The sequence below is a fragment of the Tetrao urogallus genome (genome assembly GCF_951394365.1).
Source record: "Tetrao urogallus genome assembly, chromosome: 1".
NCBI classification, from domain to species: domain Eukaryota; kingdom Metazoa; phylum Chordata; class Aves; order Galliformes; family Phasianidae; genus Tetrao; species Tetrao urogallus.
In genome coordinates, this window is record NC_136813.1 from 118269290 (window position 1) to 118293463 (window position 24174).

General features: G+C 44.5%; 2 protein-coding genes across 3 annotated transcripts; one reads left to right on the plus strand and one right to left on the minus strand.

The window, feature by feature from the left end:
- Window positions 1-844: 844 nt before the first annotated feature.
- M6PR (mannose-6-phosphate receptor, cation dependent) lies at window positions 845-4663 on the plus strand (the record flags this gene model as incomplete). The annotated part of the gene is made up of 7 exons (XM_079549696.1): window positions 845-993; window positions 2324-2497; window positions 2721-2893; window positions 2982-3091; window positions 3294-3424; window positions 3889-4015; window positions 4541-4663. 7 exons carry the CDS (start codon window positions 845-847, stop codon window positions 4661-4663), a joined length of 987 nt encoding a protein of 328 aa, XP_079405822.1.
- A 3848-nt stretch (window positions 4664-8511) lies between these two features.
- Window positions 8512-22199, minus strand: PHC1 (polyhomeotic homolog 1; the record flags this gene model as incomplete). 2 transcript variants are annotated; one of them, XM_079549695.1, is made up of 14 exons in its annotated part: window positions 8512-8666; window positions 8888-9119; window positions 10894-11044; window positions 11683-11791; window positions 12333-12447; window positions 13027-13235; window positions 13347-13494; window positions 14774-15444; window positions 15770-16268; window positions 17389-17544; window positions 18485-18634; window positions 19386-19463; window positions 20694-20804; window positions 22086-22199. In XM_079549695.1, 14 exons carry the CDS (start codon window positions 22197-22199, stop codon window positions 8512-8514), a joined length of 2898 nt encoding a protein of 965 aa, XP_079405821.1. The 2 variants fall into 2 exon arrangements, with proteins under 2 accessions (XP_079405821.1, XP_079405820.1); XM_079549694.1 differs by having other exon boundaries at window positions 14699-15444.
- Window positions 22200-24174: the final 1975 nt, after the last annotated feature.

Below are 24174 nucleotides of genomic sequence, written 5' to 3' on the forward strand. Positions count from 1 at the left end.
ATGCAATGCTCCTGCCCAGTTCTTCTCTGCTCAACAAGTATATCACACAAAAGTCTGCTCCCAAACCAGTGACTTCTTTAGCATGCTTACAGTCATTAGAACCTGCATTTCCTTCTTACTAAAAGACACACAAGGCCCAGTTATCCCACCTCTTCTAAAAAATTAAAACACAGAGCACTAGAAATTGGGCTGTCACCATCGCAGTTGGGGTAAACGTCACTTAAGTAGGCCAGTCTCAGATCAAGTAAAGCTTTATTAATCGCATTCAGGACCAACCTCACCCGTGAGCAGCTGGAACTCCTCTACAGTGACACAGAACATGCAGAGGCTGTAGGAGACGCTCTTATTCAGAAGCACAGCCCATATGAAGAACGTTGAAGACGTTCAGCTCCAAAGGATGAGAGCTGCTATAGGGCGAACCCGCCGAGTACCGCCCACCCGGACCCAGGCGGCTCACTACGCGCACCCCGCGACACGGCCTCGTGACGGCCCACCATGCGTGCTTCGCTACCGTCGGACGAGCCATTCCCGCCTCCAGCCGCGCTTTCCCGCCGCAGAGGGTAACCGCAGGGTACTACCAGGCAGACTTGTTCTACATCCGTGAGAAGGGAAGCGAAGGGGGTAGTAACGTCGGAACCTTTCCCTCTCGACTATTGGATGGAGAAAGAAGGCGGGCTCCGCAATAGCTCCACTTATAGGCTGGGGCGGGGTTTGAAAGCCGCCCCTTTCTGTCTCCGCTTCTGATTGGCTAAAGAGAGGCTATAGGCATGCCTACGGCCGAGATTTTCTTGGGCGGCGCGGCACGGCGCATTAGTTTTTGTCATGCTCTTCCTATTTCCGGTTCATGGGGCGGGCGAGGGTAGTGAGGCGGACATGGCCGTCGCAATGGCCCTTGGGCTCTGCCCCTGCCCGCCGACCGTGGCCTGTCCCTGAGCAGCTCCCGCTTCTCTGTCGAGCCGTGGTGCGGACGGAGAGGACCGTGCGCGGCAGCAGGTAGGTGTGGCGGAAAGCGAGCCCGGCTTTCTACTGCGTACTTACGCAGTGGGCACGGGGCGGCGGGGACGAGGTGGCGGGCTGCCCCGGGCTGACTCTGCCCAGCTGTGAGCAGGTGGTTCCGGGCAGCTGCCACTCAGGCCTGGTTCGTCAGCCTGTGCGGTGGCTAGCTGGCAGAAGCCGACAGCAATGCCGTGCGGTTTCTTCCTCCTGCGTCTGTGCAAAGGAGGCGTTTGCGGAGAGGTTGCCCGAGGAAGTGTGTTCTAGTAGCGAGTTCTTCTTTTGTCTCGTGAGGAGAGAATCACGAGTTCTTGTGTCCTGGGCCTTAGCAGTGTGGTGTATCCAACCTTTGAATGTATCTAGCCTCTCCATACTCATGTTTATCTCCATGGTGATAACAAGTAGCTCAGAAGATGTTGCTTGACAGGATGAGCTGAGAGGCAAAGATGACGTTCCACCAAATAGCCTGCCAGTCTAGTTGCAGTGAGGTACTTATGAAACTGTGGTTCGTTTGTTCCCAGCATCTGGAACTGACATCCTCACTAGGAGAAGCAAAGGGGAAATCTGTCCTGGTGCAGTTGCAGAGTGATTTACGTGCTATTTTAGCATAAGCCTGAAGGCTGAAAGTTCAAGACTTCATGGAATCATTAAGACTGGAAAAGACTAATAAGATCATCTAGTCCAACTGTCAACCCATTGCCCCCATGCCCACTTGTCTTTGTTACTCCCCTTCTCTTGGATTAATCATAGGATGTTTCGATTTCCTTTTTCAGTTCATGAAAACTGTTCTGTGGTGTTGCAGCTGAGTGCTACTGAATGCTTTCAGATTCTCAGCTGAAGTAGTCCTGGAGGATAACGTAATTATTAGGATTAAGGAGCTTGAGCAGACAGAGCCTGACAAGTCACAGTGGCTCTTCACTGCAAGCTCTTTACACAAAAGCTGCAGAGAGACTTGATTAGAGGCCTGGTAAATTATTTGCTGACTGGCTTCTCAGTAGGATGTGATACTGAACAGTAGCTTGTGCCTAATACTTACACCAGCATTCAGCCTGCTAGGCTCTGTTTTGGCTGAATCAAAATTGGTTAACATGCTCAGCAGCAAAACTTTTTGTGGTTCTAAGTCAAAATTCGTAAAAGAATCCCAAAGAGGCCTGGTTTGTTTTTCAGTATAAGAGATTGTAGTGTCTGTTGAGAACTGAGAGGTGTTCATAGGTTTTTTACTTCTATTTGTAGTCTAGATTGAGGGAATGGTCAGTAAGTGCCTTCATGTAGTTAGTTTGTAGAGGGCTGAGATGGTTAATCCCATGTGTTCTTTGTGATATGTATCCAGGATGTCATCACATTCCCATACCTCTGCTGTGCTGGTAGTCTTTATGGCCCTTGCAGTTGGTGTGGGAGCTGAACCGCTGACTGAGAAGAGCTGTGATGTGGTTGGTGATGAGAGTACTGAGTCACAAATGGAAAAAGCCCTGCTGAAGAAACTAGAACCACTGAGTCAAATAAGGTATGATACAAGCAGTATTGACTTGCTGTGGACCTTAGGGTCCAGTGCACAGTGTTTACACCTAATGGGTCAATTGGGTGGAAGAATTTAGGGCCAGGCTTTAGGGTGGGCTCTGTCGTTAGCATAAGCTGTGACCTGGCTTCCCAGGTCTTGAGTGTCAATTGCTTTGAACTCAACTCATTGTAATTCTGTTTGCTTGTCTTCTATTCTCTCTCTGCTGCAGATTTAACACGACTGTGGAGATTGGCACAACTGAAAACTATGCCTACCATTTCAGGGTATGCAGAGAGGTCAACAGCAGCTTGCATGATTTTGCTGGCGTAGTACAAATGGATAGGCAGTCTGGAAAGACTACAGTAATAGGAAGAATCAATGAAACCCAGGTCTTCAATGGAAGTAAGACTACTCAATATCTCTCTTACTACTTATCTAGCTTTTGCCTCCTGGTCTGGATTTGCAGCCTATATTCTTTCTCTCTTCACAGGTGACTGGATCATGCTGATTTATAAAGGAGGTGATTCATATGGTAGGCACTGCAGTGGTGAGAAGAGAAGAGCTGTGATAATGATTTCTTGCAAGCGAGGAATTACAGCGGTGAGTGACAATATGAGGTAGGACAGGAACAGGAGGCTGTCAGACAAAGCTTGTTTGTAAGCAGAAAGGCCTTGAGGGTGCAGTAATGTTTTCTTACATTCTCTATGGGTTGTTCCCCTGTACCAATAGAGCTAAAACTATCTTCTGGTGAAGTTTAGTATAAGCCTGGGTGTATTTTCACATAACTTTTCCCAAATTGCAGAGTTCATTCAGCATTATTTCAGAAGAGAGGGAAAAGGAGCAGGACTGTTTCTACCTCTTTGAGATGGACAGCAGTGTGGCTTGTCCAGCTGAGGATTCTCACCTCAGCACTGGCTCCATTCTACTAATCACGTGAGTTGTTGGAAGATGTTATACTAGTCTAGATAATTGTATTCAGTCACTGTTAGATTGTTACTGTGGCTCCAAGCTTTGTAGACAAATTCTAGGTTAAGGCATAATGCTGCAGAGCTGCTTTGTTCCCTTCATAGCTTACAGATCAGTGCACTTAAACATGGAATGTGTGACTTCCTGGAATTGTACAACAGCTCTTTGCCACAGTTGGAAATTCAGACTAGGAGTTTTGACTTCTCATTTTCTGTCTTTGTGCTTTGGAGATCTACTTCACGCAGTTGTCCTGAAAAATTTTTCTAGCAGATCTATATATTTTTGACCTTTTCTGGTATGGTCTTTCTTCAACTCTTTTCTTAGGTGATGTTCAGCTACTTGCTCCGGTGCCAAACTGAGGCAAGTATAACTGGGTTATAAGAGACTACTTGTATAATTTTGCTGTTCTGATTTCTAATTCTGCCCTCTAGGTTTTCCTCAGTAATTGCAGTCTATATCATTGGTGGGTTTCTCTACCAGCGCCTTATAGTGGGAGCAAAGGGCATGGAGCAGTTCCCTCACTTTGCCTTCTGGCAAGATTTGGGCAATTTGGTGGCGGTGAGTGGAAATCCTTTTATATTCCCAATCTAAGCCCACGTGTTAAGACATAATAAAAAGGCACCTGCACTGTCTTCATAGACTGTTTCTTGGATAGACCTGCCACAGTGTACCCTGTGGGAAAAGAAGATATCTATCTTATTCTAGGTAAGGGGAACACTGTTTTTAATTCCTTGATGCAGCTGGTTCCCTACTGCTCATTATGATTAAGACTTTTCAGGTAGGAATGTTCAGGCCTGATTATGTGAAACCCTTGCTTGATCACCTTAAGTAGTGTTGTTTATTCTCTGAATGTGTGTTGCTGCACTTAATCAGTACCACATTCTACTCCAGACCTGACTTAAGTTTCAGGATAAGCTAGGATATCCCTTTGTATGCTCCTCTTATCAGCCTAGGTTCTGTGGACTTGCCCTCAGATAGCACTGGGGTAGACATGTTTGTGTAGCAAAACTGAATATGTTTTGCTTTGTGTGGCTGCTGATTCTGCATACAGTCTGATTCTAATGTAACAACTTGTGCTTGTAGGATGGCTGTGACTTTGTCTGCCGATCTAAGCCTCGAAATGTACCAGCTACATACCGTGGTGTGGGTGATGACCAGCTGGGTGATGAGTCAGAGGAACGGGATGACCACTTGCTACCAATGTGATAGGCTTTCAACACTTCTCCCCATTTCCCCCCAGCCAGTTCTTCTCTCTTCTGATTTTTCTTTACATGATACGCTTTGCCTGTCTGGTGTGTCAAGTCTCATGGATGCCTCTAGGTGTGAACAGCACTGGTCCCCAGTGGCATGCCTCATTGCTGTAATGCTGTTCTGTTTTTTTGTTTTTTCCCCAAAAAAATGCAGTAAAGCAGCAAAGCTATGGGGAGCAAGTGCTGAGAGTTGATAATCGACAGCAAGAAAACAATGTGAATGATCAGCACTGAGAAGGAAAGGGAGTTTCTTCACTGAGAGGAAGAAAGGGCTGTGAATGCATGCAGAAAGGGAAGTCTCCATTTAAAAAACTGAGACTATAGCAGAGGGGTCTTTTAATGTATTTTTTTTTCCTAGGATTTACAGAATCTGTTAGCCACTTTTTTTTTTTTCCTTTAAATGCATTTTTGGCTTTTCTAGCACCTGCGCTGTTGCACACAGTCTTTGTCAGCATAACCTGCATGAAAAGCTCTATGCTGGACTCACTGGAGTTGGAAGAGGCATTAGCACCCCTCTAGTCTTTTTTCTAATGCCAATGTGTTGAAAAGTAGACACCTGTTTCCTTCAAGAGGTGTAAAAGGATGCATGCCATCCTCTCAGACAAGAGAGGGGCAATGCTAAAAAGAACCGAGTTAAATGCTGTTTCACTACTTTTGAATTCAGTCAAAATACTGTCGTCTCCATCACAGAAGAGCAAAAAAAAAAAAAAAAAAAATTATGGTCTCCTAGATGAAGGGAATGCTTTCTGAATGTGTAAGTGACATCAAGGCAAAATCAGAAAATTGAAGACAGCTATCACTTGAGTTCTTTAAGAAGCCTTACTTGAAGCTTTATGCCTACACAGCTCAGACATGGTCAGAATTGTGATCTCATGCTTTCTGAAGCTTCCTTATTTGGCGAAATGTTTTCCTGGGAAGCTACTACAATTCTTATTAAAAAGAGTAAGAATGCTAACACACTCAGAAATGTGTTGAGAGTGACCCCAGTTGCTGTCCCCTTCAACATGATGTACACCAGTCTTAAGACACTTGCCCTGTGCAGATGGTACTTGAATACTGCTTGGAGCAAGAGAGCCTTCCACTTGGGCACTTGGGAAAAGCAGGTACAGCTGAGTTACAAGACTTAATTTGAACCTTTAGGAGCATAGTACTTTGATTCTTAATTGCTTTTTGCTTAGTCTAGCTCCTCACTCCCGTCTACAATATGGCAGAATGGGAAGAAAACAGTCTTTGATCTTGAGGGCACAGACTGCTGAATACTGCTAATGGCATGGTACAGATAAGGTTTGTGGGTTTTTATACTGACAAAGCAGTATAACCAATGACAGTAGGGGCAAAGAGATGACCCTGTTTTCTTGCTGGGGGATGAGTGGGCAAACACCAAAAGTCAGAGCAGAAGTTACGGTCTCAGTCTTTCTCATAACATGGGAAAAAATGAAGTCATGAAGCCAGCTGGTACTGTTTTTTCATGGTGGTATTTAAGGTAACTTGTTTTTTGTACAAAACAACTTTCAAAAATAAAATGACCAGACACCCTGCTGTAGTGTTGTGCTGATGTAACTTAACAGCTTTCTTTGGTGCTAGACCACCCTTCTTATCCAAGGGTCCTTATTATGCAGTATCTTCATACTTCTACCAGGACTCTCTTCCATTAGTGTAGGGCCTTGAAAGGGCAGAATATGCACACTTTTCAAAGTTCAGGCATATGCACAAAGGAGAAAAGTTCCCTATATTCTTCTGTAAGAATGAAAATCAAAGTTGTTGCTTCTCAAAGGTCTGACTGACAGGAATAGTCAGGTTCAGACAGTTTAAAAAGTGGCCAGACCTTTAAAACCTGAACCATTTTTATTAAGAACACTGAATGTAACATGAAGAAGTGAAACCTTTAAATGTGACTGAAGTTAATCTAGGCTTCAAAAGCAGCAAATACTACCTGCCTACCCTGTCAAAAGCCAAAGTAAACAAGTTTTGCCATACCCAGCCTGCTAATAAAATAGTTTAAAGGCTGCCCTCCTTTGCCATTAGAGGTGCTCACCTCTGCCTTTTTTGTCCCCTCAACTTTCATTGGACTGAAGAGTGTTTTCAAGGTGCAAGAATTGGTGGCTTCCTTTGGGTCTATTTTGATTCAAGAAGGCTTAGAATCCTTCTCTCATAGGAATGAAGATATCAAGAATAAATTCAGACTCAACACTTCAGTTAGAACTGGAAAGTTGATATTACACTTTAGAATCTCCCCCCCTTCTTATGAGGTGGGTCAATACAGAGACTGTTATAGAGATCTCTGATGGTTTCTTGTGCCATTAAGCTTCCACCCATGCCACAAAACTCCTGCAACAGTAGGTGCCTTCCACATAGAACAGTCTCATGTTTTACTCAAGTATGCATGTGAAACTTCTGAAAATAAAACAGCTGAGACAAACGGCCTAGGAAAAAGTCTTGCTTTCAGGTATTCAGCTGTAGGGGACACTTACCTCTTCATGCTTTGTATAATTTCTTCCAGAGTTTGTTTTTTGTTTTCATTTTGCTTTTTTAAAAGTGAAGGTGCTTCTGGAAGAGAACTGCACATTTTCATCTTTGGCAAATGCTAAAAAAATTCAGAACTTGGTCTTTACAAAACCTGTGAGAGCTGAGTGGCAGGGGATTATCCTCTAAACATCACTGTACCCCTTAGGAAGAAATTGTATTAAAAAAAAAAAATCAAAAATCAGTTGTTAGAGTGTTTTTATACATATATATATATATATATATATATATATATATACTGGGGAAGAGAAGTATTTGTTTTACAACATCAATTTAAAAAAGTCTGAGGCAGGTGATACAATCCTGCCAGCTTAAACTTTGTCTTGTAAGCTCTCCTGAGGATAATGAAAACAGACAAAAATAATACAAACTGATAAAAGAACAGAAAACAAACTTAACAAAAAATGCAAACCAAAATTCCAAAAAATCCAAACCAAAATTTTGTTTTTTGTTTTTTTTTAATATGAAGAGCCTTGGCACTTCTGGAGACTGCTTTGGATCTGTAAATTATACTTTATCACACTCATGACACCTAGTGGTGAAGGGTTTTCTAATGTAAGACAACCCATCCTCCCACTCAGATTTTCCCATCACCTTGTCACGATAAATCCTCTTCTGCTTCAAAGATGGGCATCTGGAGCGAATAGCTGCCAAAAAACCTAGTCTTCAATCTGTGTCTTTACCGGAGACAGTAAAGCTAAGGGAAGGTAGCTCCTAATGCCATGGGCCTTTGAGTTTGATATGTGTGCTGGAATGGCTATTAAACACAGTTAAAAAAAAATACCTAGGGTATAACAGAAACAGCCCCTTTTGTTTTAGTTCTTGTATACCCACCTCTGCCACTTGGACCTTTTTAAATACTCCACACACAGCTGCTCCCAAAACCATGCAGGGCAGGAATTTCCTGTACCTCAGGTTCCAGCAGAACCAAGATCCAGCAAACCTGCTTCAGCAAAAAGGGGCAAGGGCACTTCCCCTTTACAAGGCTGCTAAAACAGAAGGAAGTCTCCTTCTCTTCTTAATGTGGTATATGGAAGAGGCATATCCAAAGGAGGAAGGAAGTTTCAAAGGCCCCAGGTGGGAATTTTCCTCCCTTGTTATAGCACCATTCAAAGATCAAGACATGGGCTTGTGCATGGCAGTTTCAGGCAGTTAAATTCCTTTTCATTCTTGAATGCAGGACCACATGGGATTGTCCCATTCCTTGCCCCAACAGAATGTCTTAAAGCTGGCAGCTGCTCTGGGGTCAGAGCAAAATTGAAACTGCTAGCTTCAGAGCTGTTAGGTCTCCTTGAGGACATTGATCTTGGCACATATCTTGAGAGCAGGTCCTAGCTTGATGTTCATAGCACTCATGAGGTGTTCCTCCTTCAAAAGCAACAGGGCCTGGCCATCTATTTCCTGTGACCGAAACTCTTCGGCAATCTCCTGGCATCCTGTGAAAGCAAGGAAACAGCACTAAGAAACAGCCATGGACAGTCCCAATTCCCCATCTCACTCGCAGAGGAGTACAACTCATCCATTTGCATGACCTACTCCAGAAACATATACAGTTTGAAAGCATGACGTATCACTCTCAGAGATTTCCAAAAAGAGAGTCAACAAATTTCTCCATGCTATTGGATAACAGAACTGCAGGAATGGACCATAGATTCACCTTGCAGTGATGCAATGAACTCATACACTTCCTCCACGCTCCAACGACTGGGATTGCTGGACAGGAATACAGGGTTGATGCCGTGTAGATCTGGGGTAGGTGGGGCCATATTAGAGTTTGCCAGGTCTCTGTCTCCATGGCCAGATCTTGCTGACAGAGGTCCTGGAGATGTAGGGGACAAAGCCTCATCGTAGCTAGAATTATCAGAACCTCGACTTGAATCCTCCTGGCCCTACAAGCCCACGAAAAAGAAAGAAAACATAAGCATTCTGTTTGTTTGTTTTTTTTGCTGTTTTTGTTTTGCTTTAATGAAGAACAAATACATTCACATTTATTAACTGTAAAAGTCAGAAACTAAGAGCAACAGCAGTTTTCCCAGACAGTGACAGCTGTTTCAGGCTGTTGGTCTAGGGGCAGCTGCCACAACAGCTTGATGTCACAAAAGGGAGATTCTCAATTCCCTTCCTTTTCCTCACTATCCTCCCACAGTCCATTCCTCTTCCTCATGACAGCTCTGAATAATAGAATTATAAAATGACCTGGGTTGAAAAGGACCTCAAAGATCATCCGGTTTCAAACACCCCTGCTGTGTGCAGGGTCACTAACCACCAGACCAGGCTGCCCAGAGCCATATCCAGCCTGGCCTTGAATGCCTCCAGGAATGGGGCATTCACAACCTCCTTGGGCAACCTGTCCCAGTGTGTCACCACCCTCTGAGTGAAAAACTTCTTCCTAATATTTAACTTAAATCTCCCCTCTCTTAGTTTAAAACCATTCCCCTTTGTCCTATCACTATCCACCCTTGTAAACCATCATATCCCCTCCTGTTCATACGCTCCCTTCAAATATTGGAAGGCCAAATGAAGTCTCGCTGGAGCCTTCTTTTCTCCAAGCTAAACAATCCCACTTCCCTTAACCTCTCCTCATAGCAGAGGTGCTCCAGCCCTTTGATCATCTTAGTGGACCTCATCTGGACTCGTTCCAAGAATTCCACATTTTTCTTGTGCTGGGGGCCCCAGGCCTGGATGCAGTACTGCAGATGGGGCCTCACAAGAGCTGAGTAGAAGGGAACAATCACCTCCCTCTCCCTGCTGGCCACTCCTCTTTTAATGCAGCCCAGAACACAGCTGGCCTTCTGGGCTGCAATTGCACACTGCTGGCTGATGTCCAGCTTTTCATCTACCAGGACCCCCAAGTCCTTCTCTGCAGGGCTACTCTCAAGGAGTTCTTCCCCCAGTTTGTATAAATACCTGGGATTGCCCTGGCCCAAGTGCAGCACTTTTCACTTAGCATAGTTGAATTTCATTAGGTTTTCATGGGCCCACTTCTCCAGCCTGTCCAGGTCCCTGTGGATGGCTTCCCTTCTCTCTAACATATCGACTGCACTGTTCAGCTTGGTGTCAAACTTGCTGAGGGTGCACTCAATGCCATCTTCTGTGTCACTGATGAAGATGTTAAAGAGCACTGGTCCCAAACCTACCCCTGAGAAATGCTGCTTGTGACTGGCCTCCACTCTGACATAGAACCATTGATCACAACCCTTTGGCTGCAACCAGCCAACCAATTCTTAATCCACTGAACAGTCCATCCTTCAAATCCATACCACTCCAATTTAGAGAGAAGGATGTGGTGAGAGACCATGTCAAAGGCTTTGCATAAGTCCAGGAAGATCATTCAATCCTTCTATAATCTGATTCAAATAATTTCTCTAAAAGAAAGCTAACCATTCAGGAAAAGCAGATCAGCCTGTCAGCTGATCACACTCACTCAGACATCTGTGACATATGTTGGAGTAAATACAGAGTAAACAGAAGTACAAATGTGAATCTACCTTTTGCAGCTGATGAGCAAGCAATGGGAGTAGCTTACAGTGCCCTGTGTAACAACTGTGTCAGAACATCCACTTGGCAGTTAATGTGCCACTACATACAAGAACCCGATGCCTCTAGCAGCAGCAACTTTTACATTGGCTGCTCTGACAGAAGCAGACAGGACTATGGCCTTACCCTGTGACGCTTGCCCTGGATCTTTGTTCGAGTAATTTCAGAGCTGCTGCGCCGTGATCCCCGTCGGCGCACTCGAGCATAGTTAGCTTCCTGGAGTTCTTTCATCTTCTTTCTCTGCAGCCGAAACTGATGGCTGCAGCTGACATTGTACCTCAAATAAGTAGAAGCAGAGCAGCAATTAGGAAACAGCAATTAACTAAATTACTGCTTCTCCTTCCTCTAGATGGGGATGAAACTCATCTTTACCAACAAATTCTGTTCTTCCTTCTAAGAATTCTCCCTAGAAGAAACCAGTCCAGACTTCTGACACAAGCAATATTTGTATACCAAAGTCTTGCTCTAACATCTGAAAGGTCAATTAAGTCATTCCCTTAATGGAAAAGAAAACCCATAACAAGTACTCTGCCACTGTAGTGTCTTCCCAGGTTTTTCTCCTTGTGTCTTTGTCTAGTATCAATATAGCAGACAGCTGTCAGTATGCATTAATTTAGTCAGCCAAATGTATGTTCAACTGAACAGAGGTTCTCTGGAGCCCAAGAACTTCCCCCTTCCCATCTGATTTTCTGAGCAAGTAAAAAATCCTGTTTATACTCAACACCACATATGCCTCCTAGAAGCACTCACAAGTCATAAACACATCCAGTCCTAAAGGATCTGTGTGGTCAGTGCATCCCACGAAGGGAGAATCAGATGTTCTTAAATAGTATACACTAACTGGAAAAAGGGCAAATGCCCAATTCCAGAGAATTCTGAAACTCACGAGAAAAGGAAGTGATGTCTTGCTATTACCTTTTAGCACAGGTCATGGAACAAAACCTTTTGGAGCCACGGAACTGGGTAGCTGGGGCATACTTCCCACAGTATTCACACTTCAGCAAGTTTGCTTTCTTATCAAGCTCTAGTGAAACACAGAGATGCACACCATTTGATTATTTGAACTGAAACAAATCACATATAAAGATTCCTCATTCTGCTGCTCTTCTCAGAGCAGACTCCAAGCACTCTTTTGAAGCTACAAAGCAATTAGCTTGGGGAGAGGCAGAAGCTTCACTAATTAGGAGCCCAAGATATTGAACAGAGTTGTGCACTTCTCCTGTCAGTATCTTTTCACTTAACAAGAAATAACATATCCCTCATACCCTATAAGTCTGCACAGGAATCTCCACCACTGCACTCTCTACTGTGTCCAAATACCCTTTACAACCTTAAGTCATCACAGTTCAGATTCTGCTTACTACTAACATGTGCTAGATTTTATTAAAATCAAGTAATATTTTCTGGCACTTGAGAAAAAGAGACCCTGGGTATGTAGCTTGAGTCTCTAAGAAGTTAGCAGGAGGGCAGGAAGAAAGACAAGTCCATACTATATAAAGTAAATAATGAAGTATTATAAGAAATTTTCAGTACCACTACCTGTGTGTTCTGGTGCTGAAACTCACCCATAGAAGCACTGTTCCCTCCTGGAGAATTGCTGGACAGGTTTTCACCCTGGCCAGAAGGAGCCCCTCCCTGCAAAGGTTTCTCAGATTCTTTTAGCAGCTGAGAACAACCCACCTGGGCAGGAAGAGAAAGCATTGGGCCCATCAATAAAGGAGTCTCTGTGTCCACCATCCCCTTTCAAGGCATAAGTCCCTCACGCCTTATGACTCAAAAGAATCCCTCTGCCTGGTGAAGAAGATACTGAACAAAGTTATTACTCCTTCCTGACTCACAGATGTGAGAGTTCTTTCAACATGTACTGTCTTCCTTGAATAGCCTACCCATGTGACTTATTGCCCCTCATTTGCCTAAACTTGCTGCTTGTTCAAAATGCAATGCAGTGCATCCTTCCCTCACTAAAACCCAGGCAGAAGAACCTTCTTACAATTCCTAAAGAATGTATTGCTTTGGGAACTACTGGAGAAGACAGTTCCCATCACTCTTATATTACTCTCTCCAACCTGTTCTCTACTAACAACTCTTGACACCTAGCTTCATGCATGAAAACAGCTTCCTTTGCCTTCCTCAATTCCGTGTTTTAAGCTAAAAAAACTGAGTTGGAACATGGGGAAATATAGTCTGTTCATCTGTTGAAAGATGAATGCCTGCCACCCTTCCAAGAGATATATTTCCCTTGCAGCAGTAAATTCTTACCGGAAAGGGCTCTGCTCCTTCCTGGATGACAAAGCCCTCTATTATGTGTGTGAGGATCTGGGGCTTAACAATGGCTTGTGGAGGTTTGGAGTCTCCTGTCTGACGTGACACCATTGCCAGGTTTGCAGTGGGAACAGAAGTGGAGGTGACTGATGTTCCTTCACTTGATGTGGCATTTGGGGTTGCAGTAGCAGCAGAATCAGATTTATCTGGAATGTTAACAGCCCAAGAGTCAGCGTTACTATTGCTCAATCTATTTACATGGAGTGTGAGATCAGATTATTAGCACACATAAGATGGAGCTCTACTTTGTACCTCACCTCCATGGCCATTATTTTCCTCCACATTTTTGGGGCTATCTGTCACAGGAGAGGACCTGGCAGGCATTAGTGCAGTGACACTGGCTGATACCTCCTTCTCCTCCTCTGACTCTGCCTTGCGCTTTATTGCTAAGCTCTGAGACTTGCCCTGCATGAACAAAGTAGAACACGTAAGCAAAGAGAAAAATCACAAAGCAGAAAACAACACAGATTGAAGGCAATGCAAAGATAGACCCTGGTCCATCGTACTTATCTCCAGTCTGGTTCCAACCCTGGAAATGCCTCCAGCTCCCTCAGAGTACATGTCTTTATTTAGGAGTGTTTGTCTAGAACAGAGCCAAACTTTCAAATGACTGTCAGCCAAAGCCAAACTTCAAAAGACTCACTGTCAGACTACTGCGATTAAGATCTAGAATCCTAGTTGATATATTGAGATATTCATATAATACCAAGACACTGTGAGAACATTGAGGTATTATTCCAGTAAGAAAGAAATGGAATGGCAGTCACTCAGAAGTTTCCAAATAAGCTTCTGACTACATCAGATCCTATCCAATGAAAATCTGTCAGATCAGTTGAGGAAAGATGTTGGATGACAGCAGAATCGTCCCCCCAATTCTAAAAATCAGACAAATCCAGTGGTAACTTCCTGAAGAAGCAGTCAGAGTTTAGAAACAAACTGGCACATTCTGTCCCTGACTATACAAGTGAAGCCCCACTAAAAAGTACAGTCACAGCAACCAGCTGAGGGTATCTGAGCTGGGAAAGTGTTGGTGTACCAAGGAGTTAGTCAGGTAGGTCCTAGTTGGACAATTCAGAGCAGCATGAGAGAGGCCTGTGGAACAGGAGCCATCTTTGTTTACCTCTGCATAGCCTGTTGCTAGAGAATCCTCTGAGGCCTAGAGCCAGCTCTACCTGCGTGGCTGAGACCACACATCAAGGTTTCTCTGACCTGGAGATATCCACACCTAGTAGGGAGAGGGAAGTTCAGTCTTCATGGCCCACACAGCCGCCTTCTCTCTCCTGAGAGAAACAATGAAGAGGCCAATTGTTGTTAAATAGGATATTTCGTATGTAATGTGGACACCTACCCTGTTTCAGTGAGGGTCCGAGTCTCCCCCATTTGTTTCATGCAAGTCTTTGAATGAATGATCATGTGAAAGAGAAATGCTTGTGCTCAGTAACCCCAAGAGCTGGGCTGGAATTTGTGTTCTTGAAAGGTAAAGTCTCCATACATATTCCCTAATTCAAACTTCTTATTCCTCCCATCCCACTGACCCACAGCTAGAATACAATTAGCGTCCTTGGACTGAACAAAGAGAATCCATACGGTATTCTCTCTCTTGACTTACTGGCAACTGGAGAGACTGCATGTAGAATGCTGTTGGCATCTGAGCCACAACTGGAGAGGAGGTAGGATTCTTCACCATGTGGGTTGTACCTTGAACTTGTGCCAAATTCACCCCTGTAGTGAGAGGAGGAGCTTCCTGCGAGGATACTGGAGCTGAAGAAGGTGGGGAAGGAGCATGGGCTTGGGAAACAGATTGGACCACAGCTGGCATTCCCCGGGAAGTTGGTACTGCTGCAGCAATCTGAGCTATACCCAGTGCTTGGGCTTGGCCAGAGCCCTGCTGCCGAGTACCCACCACCTGCACAGGGATGTGTGGTGGAGGCTGCTGTGCTGCTGACATTTTGGCAGGCCCAAGCTGAGGTGGTTTGATTGTGACCATAGACTTTGACTGAATTGGAACAGGTGACTTGGTGGCTGGCTGGCTAGGACTGTCATGCTGGAGCTGAACAGACTGTGGCTGGGACTGTAACATAGGTTGCACCACAAGGGTCTGAGTCTGCTGCTGGTTTTGAGGTGGAGCCTGCTGCTGTGGAGGTTGAGCTTGCTGCTGCTGGGTCAGAGATGATGACTGTTGCTGTTGCTGGGCCAGCTGGAGGTGGGTGGCTGTGTGGAGGAGCTGGGACTGGCGGTGCTGGAACTGCTGCTGGTGATGAATGGCAATCTGCTGCTGGATTACCACCTGTTTCTGCAGGTGGATCTGCTGCTGCTGCTGGATCAGTGAGTGTGGCTGAATCTGTGTATATGTAGCTATATACAAACACAGAGCCAAACAAGAAGAGAGAATAAAGGTTACCAATAGCACAGCTGGGAACAAGAAAAAGCAAGTACCCACTGTACTGGTCTGATTCAGTAAAATGACTCCAAAACGACAGCTTATTGGTCGAAGACCGTGGGGACTGAATGGGCTGAGATCAACTTCTGTCATTAATAGAGCAGGATAATCCCAGGAGAACAGCCCATGGGAGCACTGAAGCTGGAGGGCATGATGGGGAACCTTTCACTGCTGGACTTTCAAATGGCATTCTCACAAAAGCCCAGGTAATTCAAAGAGAAGGAAGAGAGCACCGCTTACCTGAGCTAATCAATGTCTGGCTGGGTGCTGGTGTAGCTGTCCTGGTAAGGTTCATGCCCACAGTCTGCTGTCCACCACTGTCTGTTTCACCCTTCTTTGTGGCTGCGTTCTCTGACTCTGTTTGGCTTCCCTGGCTGACAGTCACTGCCTGGGCAGCTGCTACTGGTAATGGCTGAACCACTCCTGTTCCTTTCCGTTGGCAGCTGCCAGCAGCACCTGCAGAGGCTGTCTGGCTCAATGCTGTAGAATTCTGGCTCCCACTACTTGCAACCACACCCCCGGAGACACCATTACTGCCTGCTGCCCCTTGGCTCAAGTTGAGAGACTGGCCCATGCTGCCAGAAGAGGCTGGAGCCACTGCCACAGTCTGGCCTGTACTTGTGGCCTGTGGTAGGCCTGAAGCCTGGGAGTTTCCTGGCAGAGCCGCCTTCTGAGCAGAGCCTTGGAGCTGGGCATTAGTGGCTGAGGTCTGTTGGCTCCTCACAGCCAAGTTTTGAACCTAGAAACACATACAAAATACAGTCTGTTTGTTTTATGCATGTAACTTCCTAAAAGTCTAAGAACAGTAGAGAACAAGAGAATGCATAAGCAATAAACTCTACTGGGATGCAGGCTGATTTGATGCTTTAAGTCTCACACGCAGAGCTGGCCTACACTGCAGGATAAAGCTCAGTTGCAACTATTCCCAGAAAATATATAAACGTTAACTCCCTTTTGCTCCATCTCTGATGGAAGTTAAAGATCTCTGGCACTTTCTGAACACCGCGTAAGAACACCACCGTTCTCTCTGAGGCATGCAGTAGCCTTCAGACCTGCCTCGCCCTTGCATTGCTAGGATCCACTTTCACATGGTTGTTAAAAGCGCTGATACTCCTTTAAAGACTAGTAATTCCTTTTCAACTTCTGTGCCGTTTGCCTCTTTTCCTATGCAAGGCTTTCCACTTATGATGCCTGCAGCTATTCTGCAGCCTTTCTCTATTTCCTCTGTATTTTGGCGTTGCCATCTTCTGTATTTACTCCCCCTCCACATGCAGTGTTATCTTCACGTCTGATCGGGACTAACTTGGCCAGAAAAAGTGGTTCAGACAAGATAAATACGAAGTTACTGGAAATCCCAAGCATGACTGGGTTAGGACCAGGAAAATGGGAAGCCACAGCAATCTGTAGAAACATTTGCAGGTGAATGCAGGAGATAAGAACTTGTGGCCTGTTCAGTCTTAGGCATTTTTACAACAAACCAACTGGGCAAAGGAATACTACTGCTGGCAAAGACTCTTTCTTGCAAAGTGAATGTCCAACTGAAAAAAAAAAATGGACATAGATCTTAGCAATTTTTTTTTCACACAAGGATAATCGAGCAACTGTGAAGATGTGATTCAGGTTATGTCTCATCTCAGAAATTTTAAGCTGGAATGAATCCTGTTTCTGGAGGCAAAAAGCAAACATTGAGAAATGATGACAAGAGAACATGTCTTATCTGCACTAGTTACAGGGACACAGAACGGGGATAAAACAGAGCCAACCTTCTTTATAAGCATTGGTGGCTGGAGCAAAGGACCAGAGAGCAGGTGGCAGAGTGCAGGGGAAGAGAAGGACTCCAGGAAGGAGGTGTCACTGACCTGGTCTGTGTCTGCATGGACCCCAGGAGACTGGGTGGGTGGTACCTCCTGCTGGACAGCAGCCACGGCCCCATTAGGCATCAGGATGAGTTGGGAAGCAAGAGGGACATTGCGGCCCAAGGTCCGGTTTACCTGCAACAGGTTTCCCAGCTGCGGCTGTTGGGGGAAGGGTCAGGTGATGTGAAATGAAAGGAACGGAGGAGAATACAGAAAGAAAGACAGTGAACCACAAGCAGATTAGAGAGCAACAAAGGGCTGTAATGTTGCGCTTGGAAAAAATCCCAGCATTCCCTGCAATGTAACAGTAAATATAACCCTCAAGAATAGGAAAGTGGAAGCAATTTTCTTATGGAGACAAATCTGCTATTAAAAAAAGGGGCCTGAGTCAACTCCCACAGGCCGTCCAGGACTAGCTAGAAGACTTGCATGTAATTTAATTTCGAGGCGTATATCTGGGACTGGTTGACCAGCAGAGATAAAAGACATATCCAAGACTAGGGTTACTTGAAAAGGAGATTACAATCTTTATCTAATGCCAACAAAAAGAAAAAACATATTTTCCAAGTAAGTAATCAAACCTGAGATTGATAATAGTGAAGTCTAATGTTTTTTATATAGCAGCACTTCAAACTGATTAAAAAGATTATTTGTTCATATTGATTTATGTTTCTACAAGTGCTTGAATCTTGGCTTGTGTCCCTGTGTGGAGTAGCTGAAGGGAGTAATTTACTATCTATCTGTTCCAACAATGAACAAGTAGTTTTATTTTTGTGAGCCGTAGTCAAGTCTAGCAAACATATTTCACACTTGTACTCCAGTGAGAAGTGCCATGGGATCTTTAACATCTATGCAGAGCAGAGACAAATATGGTTCTTAAGTATCTCAGTACACAATACAAAATTCATCTTAAGCTGAGCCCAGAGTCAAACTGTGACAAGACCTTTCCCATCTGAATTCAGAACACAACACTCTTAAATTTTGAGTTAGTTAAATCTGGAATTAGCCCAGAAGTGTTGGTAGCTCCAAAAACTGAAACAAGAGTGTCTAGGAAGACACGGTTTATACACAGGACAAGTTGTGTGTACATATCTCTTACCCGGAGATACATCTGTGCCTGCGACTGGTTGAGAGGTGGTGAAGTGGTGTTCCCAAGGAGCACAGACTGCGTCAGAGTTGTGGCAGTGGGAGAACTCACGCTCTGTGAACGACTGATCAGCTGAGCAGCTGATGTGGTGGCTAGGTTGATCTTAAAACAGAGAAAAGTCCCAAATCATACAGGAAGAGACGGGGACAAAAGAAATAAGAACAAATCCACTTACTGGGCGTAGAAGCAATATTTCACAGATTCTCCCTGTATCATGCAGGGGACCAAGAAGAAAGAAATTCTTGCCTTAATGGGTTATGCAATCTAAATTAGCCAACCCTGAATGCTAAACTCATTTGTAAGCTAAGCCCAGGTATCTCTGATAGTTTGTAACTTCAATAAGAGATCTAAAAATACATTTTCTCCAGCCTCTCAAATAAAGGAAAAATAAAATCAAACCAGCAAAAACAAAGTAATCTACCTTAACAACTCACCTATTCCCTGAACAAATTGCAGCTTCCCAATATGCACTACAAAATCATACTTCCACTCATTCAATGAGCTCTGCCAAAGAATAGTCCCTTTCAAACTGCTCAAAACTCCTCCTTCTAAGAAGTCCTGATACTCTTCTAAACCATGACAACATATCCCCAAAGCCTCAGGAAAAAGAGATCAGTGACTACCTTTCCAGCTAAGAGGCCTCTCCCACTCAGAAACCTTCTCTGGGCTCCTCAACCCCCACCAATTATGACAGCACCCCAAGTCCTCAAAGTTGTCTGTATCTTGTGGACTCCCAGCATTCTTAGAAGCTGTGTTTCCCTGGCTGACTGCCTTCCTAAAAGACAAAGAGGAGAAAGAACAAGGGCAGAGGAGAGTAGGGGGCAGAGAAAGGCTTTGATATGTGATAACTTACAGAGGCTTGGGTGGTGGTAGTCTGTTGTGGGGTGCTGGTGTTTGGTGAGCTGGCCTGTCTACTAGCTGCAATAGTAGCCTGTAAGAAAGATTGACAGAGAAAAGAGTACTTGAAAGAAAGGTCCAAATATTTGGTTTTGTATAAACACCAAGTCTCATCATCAGCATCTTCTCCCATTTTCAAGAACTGGAGCACAGTCGAACTACTACAAACCCCTCAACAAATCAAGTGCAACTCAGCAAGGCACCTCCTTTTCACCAAACCATTTCAGTCCTGTACAATACATGCAATGGAAATAAACGCTGAAAGTGCATGACCTTTATTCCTCCACAATTAAGTACATATCCTGTTGTTGCCTCAGTTTGTCATGCTACATGCTGCAACTCTGATGATGCTCCAGTCCACTGTTAACACCCAGATAGTCCCTGCCAATATTAGCAATTTGCTGGGCTAGTCATGCAAGTTATTAACAATACAATGGTAGCACTGCAAGTAACAAATTTCAAACTGAGGCACATATGGTTAGTGGAGGAAGGTAAATAGTGTTCAATGCTTTTTTCCTTTCCTATGTGATCCCACAGCAAGTATACTATATGTGTCTAGTTGGTTTTACAGAAAAGTTTAGTATGATACTCACGATACTCTATTCACTCCATGCTATAGAACTACAGGTAGCGATTTGAAAACAATTAAATCTTGGACTAACAGCCAAGAAGCAAAGCTACTGAGAGGGACAGACCTGTACTGTCACATCACATTTAATTCATCTTCAACTGACAAAGTCTGACAGGTGAGCAAAGTTGCTAAATAAAAATACCTGCTCAACAATTAAGCATCATACATCATCTCAATAAGCAAAATTCAATTAAGGAAACACCCTTATTGATAGATAAGATCTACCCCTTTCTAGGAACTTTCTTTCTAGTAACTAGTAAAGAAAACAGAATAGTTTCAAAATAAAAATTCAGAGGACCTCACATTAAATTTCACATACAGAAAACTACAGTTATTGTTAGAGAAATAGCCATCCACAGTTCACTTTAAGATTGTTTTAAAACATTCCCTGGTGATTTAACCACCTATCTTTTATTTCAAGGAGGTGGAATGGCAAGTCACATGCCTCCAAAGTGCAAGTTCCCATTTGGTGAGGTGAATTTTTTTGCTGAAAAGCAAACGAGTCTTTTCATCAACCCTCACAGTTTACTAGCTGTTTGTATTAACCCCAAACGTGTTCAGGGAATCGCAGATAAGGACCTCAGTGTACAAGCAGAGAATCTCCACATCTTCCTCAGATCCAATGCAACTCACCTGCTGGACAGCAGCCAAGCTGTGAAGCTGGGCACTGTTAAGCTGTTGCTGGAGCATAAACTGATGAAAGTACTGGGCTGCATTGGGCTGTCTCTGGAGTGCCTGAAGAGCCTGAAGAAAGAGTAAAACCCAATTGTGAAAAATAGCATGTCCTTGAAACATGATTAGAGAGATAAATGAAGAAATAAGTAACAGCCTTGAGACAATCTCTAGCCCCCATGAAAAAAGCAAGGCCACCACATTAGAACACCAAAATAAGTATTAAAGCTACAAAATTGATAAAGACTGAATCACAGGTATATTCTAAGATAGCGAAAAGCACATTCGCAAAATTTTAATAAGCTCCAGGAATCTGGCAGTGTTCATGGTTCAGCAGGCAGACAAGTGCTCCAGTACAGCATGAATATACAGGATAAAGCACACATGTCCAACCCATGGGCTGCATGCAGCCCAGCACAGTCTGCAATGCAGTCCACCCCGTGCTACAAAAGCAGTGTCCCCACAGAGTGGTCCCAGACACGCACTCAACATTTAGCAATGGCTAAACACTATTAACACTGTGTCAACTGAAGCTGAGATGTTGGGAGCGCAGTGCTGTGCAGTGCACAGTGCTGACTCACGTGATGGCAAATAATTGTATGTTGCTGTCTGACGTGGGGAAGTGTGTATGAAGAAATGGTGTGGAACTGAATTCAATTTGGAAAAAATTGCACCCACTGACATTCACCAATGCTTGCTGAACAATTATGGACACCAAACAGTGTATGTTAGCACAGAGGTGGCAGGTGGTGTGTTTCAGCAGCAGTGACAGTGGGTCCCTTCAGCTGAAGAATATATATATATTTTTTTTATGAGTGCAGCATGCAGGCTCACATCATCACTGGCAAAAAAAGCATTGCTACTGGTAGTGATTATGTTGAAAAATAGTGTTCTGTAGCTGAGAATTTATTCCATCAAACAGTATTATTGTGCTTTTTGTATCTGTTGTTGTTTCTATGGAAATAAATAGGAGGCATTACTTTCAAAGCAACTTATGCACATGTGGCCCAAGACAAATCCTGTTCACTCAGTGGGTCCGAGGCAAGCCAAAAGGTTGGACACTAGTGGGGTAAAGTCTGTATAGAGAAAATGGTGTGACAAGCTGAGCAACTTGCTCTAGAATAATGGAGCTAAAATGAGTCTATTGGATCACAGTAGATTAAATCTAAGAGGCCGGTGGAGTAACTTATAAAAGAATGAAGTAAAAGTCAGGCCTAGCACAAAAAATCCTAAATCCAGAAACAAGACACCCCTTCAAGGTCCCACCCTGATACGACGACTCAGGTACATACAAAAGGGCTCACCACCCTTTCACTGATACACATTTATTCCCAGCACATAGTAGCACCTCACCTGAACAGCCTGCCGCTCATACAGAGACATCTGTGATATCTGAGGACGGGTGCTTCCCCCAGAGCTGGAGCTCCCACTGGTGGAGCCAGAGTTCTGCTCACTCTCAGTCTCCATGGTGACAGAATCCCAAGAGCTTGGCTGAGATTGACTCCGGCTCTAAATTGAGAGAATTGGGAACTATATCAGGTTATAGAAGGAGCCAAACTGTAGTGCATTGTGTTACACAGTCTTTATACTTGAATATCCCAGTACCAGGCTTCTTCCACAACTTTGATACATCACAAAGGTAAAGCGATGCCAGAGGCTGAAATAATCCAGAAATTATGCTCACAGTTTCTATCTTTCATTACCAGTATGAAACGTAATACACACATTCTCATATTTTTATTGACATGCTGCAATTGGAAGCTACAGCATACTGAATTCTTAAACAGGTAGCAGAGTGAAGTAGCAGCTGCAGATCATTCAGAAACGATTTGGTTACAGACCTGCTTACTTCTACCTCAAGTCCAGGGAACTGAGGAAAATCAACAGTGTTTCTAGTCTGCCACTGCAGTTTTGCAACTTCTTACCATCTCTTCCTCTAGTCTCACAAGAGGTTCGATTATCCTACAACTCTGCTGCCCTGCAGATAATTTCTTCTCCCAGTTTAGCCCCCTCAATTGTTTCCTTCTTTTCTGAACACATGCATTTCCAGCTACTCATTGTTCCTTACAGATCATAACTCAAATATTCATTTGGAAGCTGGTATCTAGAGTGGTGAGTTGCTTTAGGTATGGATGGAGTCACAAGCACAGTAGATGAAGGGATCATTAGGCTGGTGCAAGCGCAAAAATTTTGGATTCTTTGATCATGGGGTGGTCTACTCAGCACCTGGCCTGGGGTCTGCTGATGGGAATTGCCTGTTTCCAAAAGGGAGACGGATACTTGCCCAGGAGCTGGCGGGACTTGTGGAGAGAGCTTTAAACTGGATAGGAAGGGGGAAGGGGATAAAGCCAGGCCTGCTAGAGAGCAGACTGGGGAAGTGGTACTGGGATTAGGTAAGAGGCAAGGGGCTCAGCTGAGGTGCGTCTACACTAATGCACGCAGCATGGGCAACAAACAAGAAGAGTTGGAAGCCATTGTGCAGCAGGCAAACTATGACCTAGTTGCCATAACAGAAACATGGTGGGATTGCTCCCATGATTGGAGCGCTGCAATGGATGGCTACAAACTCTTCAGGAAAGATAGGCAAGGAAAGCGGGGTGGCGGTGTGGCTCTCTACGTTAGGGAATGCTTTTACGCTACTGAGATTATGACTGGGGACGATAACGTTGAATCCCTATGGGTAAAGATCAGAGGAAGGGCTAACAAGACAGGCACCCTGGTGGGCATCTGTTATAGACCTCCAAATCAGGATGAAGAGACAGACGAGGTATTCTATAAGCAGCTGGCACGAGCTGCACAGTCGCCTGCCCTTGTCCTCATGGGGGACTTTAACTTCCCTGACATATGCTGGGAGTACAGCACAGCACACAGGAAGCAGTCTAGGAGGTTTTTGGAATGCGTAGAGGACAACTTCCTGATACAGCTGGTCAGGGAGCCCACGAGAGGAACTGCCCCACTAGACCTGCTGTTCACAAACAGGGAAGGTTTGGTGGGAGATGTGGAGGTTGGAGGCTGTCTTGGACAGAGTGACCATCAAATGATAGACTTCGTGATTCATGGTGGAGCCTGGAGGGGGAATAGTAAAATTTCTACCTTGGACTTCAGGAGGGCGGACTTTGAATTGTTCAAGGGACTAATAGGGGGAGTCCCCTGGCATTCAGTCTTAGCGAGTAAAGGGGTCCAAGAGAGCTGGTTGCTCTTCAAGAAGGAAGTCTTAAGGGCGCAGGAGCAGGCAGTCCCCCTGAGCTGCAAAATGAGCCGGTGGGGAAGAAGACCGGCGTGGATGAATAGGGAGCTATTCTTGAGGCTCCGGGAGAAAAAGAGAATCTACCACCTGTGGAAAGAGGGACAGGCCACTCAGAACGAATACAAGGGAGTCATTAGGATGTGTAGAGGTGAAATCAGAAAGGCAAAAGCCCAGCTTGAATTTAACCTAGCCGCT